This window comes from Drosophila sechellia, chromosome 3R, assembly GCF_004382195.2.
Source record: "Drosophila sechellia strain sech25 chromosome 3R, ASM438219v1, whole genome shotgun sequence".
In the NCBI taxonomy this organism is placed as follows: domain Eukaryota; kingdom Metazoa; phylum Arthropoda; class Insecta; order Diptera; family Drosophilidae; genus Drosophila; species Drosophila sechellia.
The window spans coordinates 11,878,907-11,891,098 of record NC_045952.1 but is presented as its reverse complement, the minus strand read 5'-3'; the positions used below and the strand labels follow the sequence as shown (position 1 = coordinate 11,891,098).

Genomic DNA, 12,192 nt, shown 5'->3' with positions numbered 1-12,192 from the left:
CGCAAAAAGCCCGGCCTACGGACAAGACATACAAATTTTCCAATTAAGCAGAACACGTTTCCTAACGATTATTTTATACAATCGAATCGAAACGAAGCCAATTAAGACTATCGACGACGACTGCCAAAGCGATTGCGTTAGTACGAATAAATCGTGAGGGGATTCCAAAGCGAGCTCCTTCGATTTGATGAATTAATGATTAAGTTGACGTGCCACCGACTGACGATCCACCGCCGGCTGTCAAATGCGACCCAATGCACACCCAAGGGGCAGTTGCAGGGGCAGCTTCAGCCGCAATGTGCAACAATTGGGCGTGCATATTCGTTAGCGAGTGCCACCAACGTTGGCGGTGCCGGTGGTAATTGAGGCGTGTGTGGGTGGGGGAGTGGCTGCCATTGCCATTGCAGCTTGCAACGCTTAAAATGTTTGCAGATTGCATTCGCGAGATACGAATGCCAGGACAAGCACGCAGAAAAAAGGATTTGAATAGACTAAAGCAAAAAAATATATTTGCAGCACAATTGCTTCATTTCTGGTAAGTGCCCTCATGTATATATAAATATCTTTTTTAATTTCATAGGTTAAAAATAATCCTTTTTTTCTATAAGGCCAACGATTTAATTGAATTACCAACTTCCTAACACATCCGTACTATACTCAAACAATATGAATTGTGGCTTGCAAAGTATGGTAAGTATCAAGAAGACCTTTTTTTCTGGGTGTACCTGGGATGGCTGAACAATAGCGAGGCGCGCGATTTTCCATTTTATGCGCAGCATTTCCACAATTCAAATTTGCACACAAAGTGGCAATTGGGCCCAAAACCGTTGCGAGCGCCTTTTATGGTCTATACAATCAGAGACGTACATAGCTGCAGACGGAGCTGCAACCGGCAACAGCCAACTGCCAACTGACGACTTGGAACCGCTTGTTGAGCGGCGAGGCAGCAGCGCATAATTGAATCGAAGCGCTCTTCGCGTTTCTTCAAATGAACGTCAATTAAAAATGCATCATAACCGCCCCCAGCGCCATTCCATAAACGCTGGCTTAATTTATTCCCCATCGGTGGGCCGGGAAAAACGGCCGCAGCGATTCTGGCCATAAAGCAAACCAGTCCCAGGTAATAGTTGCGTATTAGTGTTATGGCACCCCGCCAGCCGGAACCCGATATCCATTACCATCCGATGCTGCGGCCAGGTGGAGTGCCACCCATCTGGTCATCCGTATGCATGTTATGGCCACACTCACGATAGAAACTCGTACAATATGGACTTGATTGGCAGATCGGCCTGATGGATTCGTAACGTGTGTCTAAGAAGTAAATTATCTCGGGGGAAATTGATTGAAATTGATAAGCCGCCATTGATTCGCCAACTTTAAGCATGCAAAATATTTAATCAGATCTCAAAGACGTGATATTAAGGGTCATTTGCTCCGATCGTTCAAATAAATATAATGTATATGGATGAAGAATATATGAGATCAGACAATGCACTTTATTCGCTTCCATAAGCTGTTGTTTACTTTATGGGACTCACAAGTATTTTGTGTTTGAAAATATTGCTAATCGTTTAATTTCCCAAGATCATTATAAATAAAATTTAAACCGTACACTTACACTTACTTATCTACTAACTTATTTCCTTCTTTCTACTCGAATTGCTTCATTTTAAAACACAATATTTTTAGCGATGAAGTGCAATTGTAATTTTGATGTTCATATTACTGTCATTGGGTCCGCCCATTCACATTACTTTCCACCATCAATAACTATCTGGCAAATGGCTTAATTAGAAAGTTTTCAAGTGTTCAAGTTGTCGTCGCTGAAGACTTCGTTCGCTGGTCTATCCGCAGGACATGGTTGGGTCTGATGCCTCCGCTCCACCCACACCCTTAAAGTTGGCCAGTCGCTGGATGTGGCCCACTAGTTCGGGCCAAAGGCAGCCGGCTTTTGGCCTTCCTACCCCTGGAGTGCAATCATCGGCGCCTTGGCGTGTTTGTGTGCAAAGCAGTCATAAAAATTACAATAAACAATCATCATTTCGATCCGTTTACACCCACTTTGCACGTTTTCGCAGGCCGTGGAAAGTGAAAAAGGATTTCGCTCAGGCTTACACCGCCCCAGTTAATAATGGTGCACTGAAAAAGAAAACTTTGATTACTCTACACTACTTGCATAGATCCTTTGGATATAAATTAAGTTCTATTAAATTAAGTAATCTATAAACACAATATATTGTATTAGCATTTTCGTTTATTTTTTGGATACAATTAATTGAGAGGATTTATTGAAAATCAAATATCCTTTCCGCAGTGCATGAGGAAGGAGAGCGATGTTTTTGGGCAGCAACTAACAAGTAGGCGAAGTCCGCGCAGCACCGCACTCAAACAAAAGTGCTCAATTAGTCGCCCTCAATCCGCAATCCTCAGTCCTCCGGATTAGGATGCAGATACGGCAAAGGGAGTTTGAAAATGAAGAGCTGCCAACAACCGCATGCAAATGCTCGACCAATTGTTTGATGAATTGCGGCCAGAAGTCAAGGGTTCATTGCCAGGATTAGTAGGTAGTATGGTCCGCAGCAAATGTCTTCATTGTGTCCGAGGATTTTCTTTGACCTGGTCTCTTTCGCTCTCCATTGTTTTGCTCTGTTTGGATGGCATGCTTTGCATAAGCAGTTGCTTTGGTTCACAGCGATTGATTTCTGACCCGTAATGAGCCCATTCCAGGCACCACTGAGCCACTTTGCGGTGGATTAAGCCATCAAGTCGCAAACAAATTTTTACCGCGGCGCCTTAGCCGTTTGTTTTGGAGGTGGGAATGCGGTCATCAACCCAGAAGAATTATGACCGGAATCGTGCTGGGGATGGCACGGACATCTTGCTTAAAATATAGCTGAATGGAAAATATAAACAGAATAAATTGGGTATTTGTTTCTTAAATATCAGTGAATTGCAACTTGAGTCATTGAGAATTTATATTTATTATATATACAGGGATAGCATAAAGGCAGATCTTACTTTGATTAGCTTATGCATAAAACTTCGCAAAGTAGATTTTTTGAAGTAGATTATACTATCTGAACTATTCAGAACCACTCACAACGAATCGTTTGTGACTGACATATGTCTGGGATTAGTGAGTCTTAGGGCTGGCTAATAAAAAAGCAAACATTGAAGTAGTGTGACAAGATGCGATAGAACCTGTTGCTGCTTTTAGCCCTCGTACCTATGTCTTACCACCAAATAGAGAATGAAACCATTTAAATTGTCGTAAAATAAATTTTATTGGCTCGTAAAAAGAAAAACCGGCAGTCGGCAATTAAATGCTAAGCAGAACAGAGCGGAACAAGATAGAATGGCATTTTAACAACTATATAAACAAATTGCGGTTAATACCAAAACACAGGCCGAAGTTTTATGTTCTTTTTACGACTTGACGCCACCGCCACTTGAGTGGCTGAAATCCTATGGTAAAAATTGTCTTCTGAAACGCACTCAAAGCGATCCGAACATCCTCAGCATCCAACCCAGTTGGTTCGAGTGTCCTTTGTGATCCTGAGTGCCTCAGGGGATGTGCGTTTGCTTTCATTTTCGGCGTGAGTGAGTTTCGAGTTTGAGTCGGCGGACTTTACGACCTTTTTACGATCTGTTAGTGTGACACGATGACAATCAATATAAGAGACATAAAACCCAAGTTCCGTGACGTATGCCATAATTATTGTGATATCCCCTTCGTGTAGATACAAATGCTGATGGCCCATAGACATCATTACTTTTACGAGGTGCCTCGGAAGCTGCCGCCGTTGGTTTGATGTGATGTGATGAGATGCTCCTCATGACGCTGATGATGCCCGAGGAAATGGCGGTAAAATTTTATTCGAATGCATTTGGCTTCGCCGGGGCTCAGTGATTGCATATGGCTACGGTTTTTATGGCCTTTTAACGATTTGTTTTGACGTCGGATTTGGCCAGCATCTTGATGAGCCCTTCGGTAGGGTCGCAGCTCGTCGACGCCTAGATTTACGCACTGCCAGAAGTTCATTTTGATGGCTCTATATTTAGTAGTTGTATTAGTTTTTAAAGCCAATTTCAACCTATATGCCAACCAAATGTAGAAAATTTTTCCCCAACTTGGTTGATAGCCGAGGAAATCGAAACAATGTAATATCGAATTTTTGTGGTTTTAAGCCAGGAGAAGTCATTTATTAAATATTTTCTTGATCATAATACAATGTTAATAAATAAAGGAAATATTTTAAATTCTAACCGATCACACAATCTAATAATAATATTGAAATTACCCTTTAGTTACCATAGTTTAAAGTATTAAGTTATTTACAATTTCCTTTTTGTTTAAATATTCAATTGAGTTATCGTCTTGCGGAGCCGCCTCTTAGAGGCGTCAGTTTTCAAGATGGAGGACCTTCAACAGTCGTCCCGTTTTTCCTCTAAAACGGACGCTTCACTGACAACATGTGTGGGGTGTCTGCCTCTGTTTGTGGCCCAGTTGAACGGGTTCCTGTTTCCAGTGCAGTCGAATACAGTTGAATGCATCTGAAGTGCACTCTGGCCGGGTGTGTGCGTATTTCTATATCCAGATATGCGGTTATATTAAATCATCTGCTTGTAGTAAATCATGGCCGCGACTTAAGAGGAGCGGGTGGAACCACAAGTACAGCACCGGCACAGGCATATGGCACGAAAATGAAGTCATCTCGGTCCAATGAAAAGTGATAATGTGCTTTAGTGTAAAAGAAGAACGATTAAGTAAATGAAGTTAATTTCATACATTTAAATACAAAGAATTCCTTACACAATAAGACACTCAAGAAGGGCAATGCAGATACAAGAAAATAGTTTCAGGCGCCTCTTACTGACAGCCAAACAAACACAACCTCTGCTGGAATATGTTTTTGGGAAATAAATCAAAATTCTCATATTTGGCAAGGATGAATGCGGCCCGAATCGGCTGGCGCAAAAGAGAAAGTTTCTGGCCCTTTTGTTTGCCTGGGCATTTGGCCATGCCGGTGGTTTTGTTATCATATCCTCGAAGGCGCGATCATCCGAATACGGAACATACATATACACGTAGTACCTACTGAGGGGCACCACCAATTTTACAGGGGAATTACGAATCCACCGTGTAACGAGGCCCATTCCAGTTCTGGGCGGCATCTGAGGCATATTTTTATGATTTATTACCAAGGCGGCTATAATCGAATAGACAATACCTGGGTGTCCTTTTTGCGCTTGGCGGAGATGCGATAACAACGAGTCAAAACAAATCTCCTAAGGTCAGCCAAAAAGTATCGTTCGCTTGGCATTTTTTTACGCTGTCGAGGACATGTTGAAAGGCAGCATTACCATTCCCATTTATGGCAGCAATATTTTTTATGACACATTTTTATGATTTATGAATTGATTTGGTTTCGACTTTGGGTTTCTTCCTCACAATCTATACCTTTTTTGTAGTTTCGGATAGGCGGCCTTCGAGTCCTGGGAGAGTCTGGCCTCAAAACGATTACCGAAGCATATTGGTGCAATTATTAGGATCACCTTCGGCGGTGCCAGGTCATAATTGTTCTCGTGAAATTGGGCGTCCTAATGTGACTTGTTTGTGGCAAACTGTCTGCGAATGCTAATAAGATGGCTACTAATTATGCAAGCAAATAATCGAATCAGTACACTTCTCGGAGAAATTTTTTTAAGTTTTTCAATAACACAATATGCGATTACTTAAAAAACGTAGATTTTGATTTTTCCTTTGAGAGTTGGTATACCTAACTGCGGTTTCATATTTGCAGAGCCTCTTGTTCTGAGTCACTCCAACACTATGCGCTAAGTGCAAAACCTCTCTGGCGGAGGGCAATAAAAATTGAAAATTATTTAACCGACAACTCGACATGGTCTGCTTTGGAAATCTCTAGTGTTTACGTTGCGAAAACAATTGAAATCATAACAATAAAATCAAATTCGAAATTTGCGAGCGGTGGGTGGATAGGCTGATAGGGAGTTGGTCGGAACGAAGGGGAGTGAAGTGGAGCGGGCCAATCGGCAACCAGTTGCGTCAGAGCGGCGATGTGAGAAAATTTCCAGCACAAGCCCAAATAAGCAAAGGTAAATGGCAAATGGGTGAAATGCTCAAGAAAATGAAGCCAACGAGGAGCAGCGCCAAAAAGCAAAGACAGTGAAACGAACGAAATGTCCATAAACTTAAGCCAAAATGCTCCCACTGAGGGGAATGGTTCCCAGAAGGGGGTGAGAGGACGGAGCGGGGACCTAACCAACCAGTTCGGCAACGCGAACTCCGAACTTAATCGAAACATCAAAGGAAGAAAGCCAGCCAGAGCTACAACAACCAACAGCCAACAACCAGAAACTTATTAAAAACAACAAGTGCAGCTTGCTTAGCGAGTTGGTCAAAACGGTTGGTGAAAAGGGGGAAGAGGAAAGAAACGGAGGGTATCGGTGATGCCAAGTTAGGTACCTATCCAAATCTGTAACTAAAAGGGTTTTGGGTGAAATGCGCAAATTTTTATATTAGGTTGATTGCCGTCAACAATTTAATTATGGTTATAAAGAATTTAAGAAATTTCAACTTTGTTCATCTCGGTTTTCATAAAAAATAAATTAAATAATTTGATAATATAACAGTAATACATATGTAGTTTTTTGATTTATTTTCTTGACTTTCTATACCATTAATGTTATTCTGTTTGATGTTATTTTGCGTTACAACTATCTTAATAACTTCTCTAACAGTATTTAAATATATTTAATCTAATAAAAATAATTAACAAATTTAATACAGAATGCGTTTAGAGTTTCTTTTTGGAAATAATTTTGATCTGGCTTTAGACTAACACTTGGCTGCACTGGCGGGCATTCGGGCTGTTTGTGCAGTGGCAGCACGTCCCAACCGACATCGACAAGCTGCACTGAGCGAAAATATCAGTTAGAGGGGCAGCGTTGGAAGGGGAGCACTCAAAATGGGCACTTTCGGTCGCAATAACCACGACATTTACGATTATTTTACGGCCACTAAAAATCAGAAGTGTAAAAGACGAGCAATGAGACGGAGAAAGGGACAGCAACACGAGCAGAGACAGAGACGACAACTGTGGACCGAGGAGCGATGGAACCGTTTCTGTATCGGTGTTGCATCAGCTTAGATGAAGTTGAATCCATGGATATAGGGAGCAGGATTTCGGGGCGGTGGTGCAGGGGTCAGTGTGGAGTGAGTACTCTATTGCATGATGGGCAGTGAGAGCCCCAAAACAAACACAATTTCGTCCTAAATAGTCAATGTGGCAGGCAAATTTTAAACAGTCACTAACACACGTTCCAGTTAGAATTGAAGAACTGTTCGAAGTGAAGAAAGATAAAATAAATAAATAGGTGATTTGCTTATTACGCATTAGAATCAGGGGTTTTTAAAAAGTCAGCTTTTATTGGTTTTCACTACACTTTGCCGAGTCTGGGAGCCCTGATGATGGGTCGAGTTTCAAATGATGGGTGCTGGAGGTGGGAAGATACGCTCCAAAGAAACCAGTTGGTGCCCGACTGGATGGACATTGCCGGCAGCCAAATGAAAAGCAGTCGCTGCCTCCTCTGGTTCCTTTCTCTGCACTTGCTGGCTGTCTCTGTTATGGCTTGGATCTTTCTTTATTTTTTACTTTATTTTCTGCCCACCACATGTGCAACTCGAAGCCAACAACTCCAGTTTGCAGCCCCACCGCCCACTTCCCCTGATTGCGATTGGTGTTCTGTTTTAGCCGTTTTAGCGGATGGCGATGGCTGTATGCTGCGAATGTCGAAAGCGCATAGCGTTGAAAGATGATTTTCATGTTTTCCCCCCTCAGCGTGTCCAGTGCTCCACCAGTTTTGAGCTGGAATCGTGGCCCTAACGATGCTCAAAGTGATTTTGTTGTCTTAACCGCATTTACTGACATCTTGATGCTTTGATTGCCCCGATTTTGAATGGAATCGTTTGCACTGCAACACCCGCACTTGGCTTTATGTCCCATTGCCATTATCGTCTCTGGCAAGTCGGGGAAATTGAATTGAAGTCTTTGATTGGCAATATGCTCCGTTGACCCCTAAACAAGTTGCCAGTCGATCGTAAACCGGAGCGGAAAATGGGCGAATAGGCAGTATCACGAAAATACTGGAATTTCTAATTTAAAAGTTAACAATTTAATTTAAAAATAAACATGGTTGGTTGGAACGGAAGTAAGTATGAGAATTAAGTTGAATTCATTGCCAAAAAAAATCATGAAATGGAAATAATTTTATATGACTTAAATTAAAGGGTTTTACATTAAAGTTTTCATTGGGGTAAAGTACTATTCCAAAAATTCCATTTATATGCTGTATAAATCATCAAAAGGTGGTTAAAGATATTAGAAAGTCTTTTATAATCGTTTCTTAAAGGATTTTTTTTGGTAATTTTTTTATGTTTAAGAAAGGACGTAACAAGCTGAACGCGCAAATTTTCGCCCTCCTTTTTTAATTCTAACATTTCATTTAACATATTTATGTTATGTAACATAGAACAACTTCAAAGGAGTAACAGTGGCTCTAAAACTGGACGAACAATATGATTCCAAAACTATGAAAACCGAATCCATAGATGGCGCATGCGACTCAGTGCCGCCATCTGACGTAAGAAATCTGCAGCTCCCACCTATTTTCCGTTAATATTTAAATGAAGTTATATCTAGCAGCTTTGTAGATTTATCTTCTTCCGATTATTTCATATTTTACAAATTTTCACTGATCTAATTTTGAAATATTTCCAATATTTTTTTTGGTTTACTAGCCTCTGCTTTTGTTTGTCTTTGGCCTTTTTGTCAGATATCGCTCATCCGCCCCTCAAGCGACGTCTGCGCCGGAGCAAATCGAAACTGGAAATGTGGCGCGGTGGTTGAACGAGCCAGAAAAAATCCAGCATTTCATCACCACCACCAGCAAGAAAATGGGCTTGGCCTTTTTGTTTGAGTGAGTATTTCGAGGCACTCATTCTCCTCGATTCCGATTCTTCAGGTTCCTCTCACTCTTTTTATTTTGATAGCCAGTCGGCGCAAAATGTAAGAAATGGCACGAGAACTTACAAAATACTTCTTTCTTTAATATAAAAAGGTTTTTACTGAAAAATATTGAAATTAAATCATGTATATGTATAAGCTATTAATCTACTTTTAAGAATGTGTATTTTCTTGGAAATGGTAATTTTAAAATCAGCAGTACACTAACAACATATAAGGTGGCCGAATTTGTAATGAATGAATTTTGTAAAGGCAGCCAATTTTCAATTTGTGAACCAATTTGTCAAATAGAATATTACTGTTTTACAAATGCTAATAGAAAAAGATGATTTAAATTTTGTTTCGTAGTTTTCAAATTTATCTTTAAATAAAAACCGAACTGACTCATGACCTTAAGTTTATAACAACTCAGTAGATATTCAAATGTAATTGACAGATGTTGCGCTTGAGTATTCATCACACTCGATGCCTTCGTCGTGTTGCAACTTCACTTTCAGGTTTGCGGCACAACTTAATTGAATTCATAGAGCGTGTTGGCACACCCGTACGGTGAACACCATGATATGGGAACGGTAGCCGCTTGACGAGTTCATAAAATGTGATGTATGAGCAGTTGGCCGTGGACATCCTCTTTACAATGGCTTGGAAAACGTTTTATTCGAATTTAATTCAAAGTGTTTCAAATTGGCCCGGGCATTGATAATTTCGCACGAATAAAGTCGTCACCGGGAATAGACCGTGGAGTAATTTCATTTCACGCTGCCTCAAATGAAGTGCGCAGTTCTGGGGGGAAAGCATCGCTCAACCTTGCCACCATCGATGTTGGTCCATTGTGCCCCGAGACATAGTTGAATCAAGTTTCAGTACAAATTTGTACAATTTCATATTTACCCAGCACCACAAAACGACGCCAGACAATGGAAACTGCTTAAAGATAGCTGCCGGGGCACAAAGCCCCCCAGGAGCGTCTCGTGGTGATTATGAACTCGGGTTGAAAGCCGGGTAAAAAAAGGGCAGATAAGTTATTGTTGCAACCCCTGCAAGGGATTCGTAAAAATAGGACAAGATATAGATACACTCGCACACACATTCATCTGCCCGGAGGGTGCGTCGTAAAAATGAGTTACGAGTCCTGCCATTTTAAATTAAAATAGCAGGCAGCCTCCATTGTGGCAGCAAGATGGTCGAGGCGAAAGGAAAAAGGTCAAAGGCCATACAATTCCACCCTGAAAACCCAATCCAGCGGACAAAATGGTCATGTTGACAGAAGTAAATCTCTTGAATTATCGCATTAGATGCCGCATTCTCACAGATAGATTCCCGGCCCGATGAAGCCATATCATAAATAATCAGGATCGGAACGTCGCTGGGGCATTATAAAGGATTTTCGGGCAGCCCTGTTGATTTAAGAATTATTCCTGTGTTTGCTTTGCATTTGAAAGGGTTCAAGATCTTGGCCACCCCATTTTGAATGTTTTAATGTTGATCGACATTTTACTATCAAATGTTAATTGTCCGTATATTAATATTAAAATAAAAAATTAGAATAAAAAACCAAGTAAAAGTTAATTTGCTAAGATTATCTTATATTTTTGTTTTTGTTGATATTTGTATGCTGTCTTCGTAACATTACATTCCTTGTAGATTCGTGTATGTTTTGAAATACCTTCAGATTTTAGGAACCAATTTTCTAAAAACTTAACCCAGTTGTAGGAAATCGCTCCTAAAATGTCTAGTTTAATTTTAGGTTTTGCAGCAATAACTTTGTGTTTCTTCCGAAATCGTTCAACTCGCATGAATCCTCTGTAGCATTAGAGTCATGTCATTTTATTGAACCACGGTAATAGTGAAGTACTCCTCGGGGGCCACGAGATACTCGAACTTGCGAGTGGCCAGGCGCATGAAGCAGAGTTTGTTGGACGGGTCAATGTCCCGGACTACGCTTTGGCAGGTGCTCACCAGGAGTCCATGTAAGTGCTTCAGGATCGCCTGAGCACTTGTGTTATCGAAGGACGTTTCGGCCACCGCATTGGCTGTGTTATCGGACACCACATACCCAATAGTATGTTCCGATAGAATGCGATCCACGATGGTTCCATTCTGGTGAATCACCTTCTCGAGAATGCGATTCATTATTTCAAGTGTAGATTATTAACTATTTTTTTTTTGGCTTGCGACTGATATTAAGCTGACTTCCCTGTTGAATTTGTAGGACAGAAATGAATAAATTTTTTTTGAGACGATCGAATCAAATACAGAAGTTAAATTTGACTTTTAAGTCTCAGCATTCTTTAGAAATTAACTACAATTTGACTTCCCTGCACTCACTAAGTTTATTAATTATGCAAGCTGTATTAAAAGAAATTCATGCAGGCTGTTTAATTTTCTATTAAATTTTTTGAGTACATCAATTAGGTCCCGTATAAAATGAAAATACCCATTCTCGCTTTTCATTTACCTCCTTCTGAATTGAGCCTCCATGTTCGATGCTTTTAAATCCGATTTGTAATTACAGCACGAGCCTATTCCTATCGCGTTGATTAAATAAGTGTTGGTTGTATCGCAACAGATGGCAGTGCGGTTGAATAAATTAAACTTATCGGAGTTCCCTTATCTCGCTGCGGCCCTCGATCCCCAGTCCCCCTGGAATCCCCAATGCCATTGAACTTGCCCTCCAATTGGATCTGAACGCTCGACGAGGTCAGTTCAAATTACTGCACACAAATACTGATATTCCCGCCCAAGTTCAAGTGGTCGCGTGGCTGCTACGAGTTCCTCCTCCCGCAGGCAACCTCATCATCAAGCCGTTTTCATTTAATTTTCATGCACATTTAATGGCGTCTGTTATTGGCTTTTAACGAGATTTCCCACTCCACCCGCTGGTGTATTTTTAGGTATCCGTATAATTGACTTTTTGACTTTGAACTGCACTGTCGCAGGTCGTTGACTTGCCGCCGGCTACTTAAACTAATTCCAATTGCTGGCTTAGCTTAAAGCCCACTTAAAACCCTATTCGACTGCCATAAATCAGTGCTAACTGTGGTGCAATACTGAATTCTGGCGGGTGTTTAGTATTTAGTACAACACTCATCAGAGCCACGCTCATCTACATTCAGGGCCCCAGTCTGCTCAACTCCTCATCTGC

At 41.0% G+C, this 12,192-nt stretch overlaps 1 protein-coding gene across 1 annotated transcript; it reads right to left on the bottom strand.

Annotated features, from left to right (window-relative positions):
- Positions 1–10,612: 10,612 nt before the first annotated feature.
- LOC6616834 (dynein light chain roadblock-type 1) lies at positions 10,613–11,348 on the bottom strand. The gene has a single exon (XM_002041134.2). The coding sequence runs from the start codon at positions 11,178–11,180 to the stop codon at positions 10,875–10,877; it is 306 nt and encodes a 101-aa protein (XP_002041170.1). The 5' UTR covers positions 11,181–11,348; the 3' UTR covers positions 10,613–10,874.
- Between the last annotated feature and the right edge of the window lie 844 nt (positions 11,349–12,192).

Coding starts and splice junctions, on each gene's coding strand:
- LOC6616834 (XM_002041134.2), bottom strand. CDS start 11,180: ATGAATCGCATTCTCGAGAAGGTGATTCACCAGAATGGAACCATCGTG.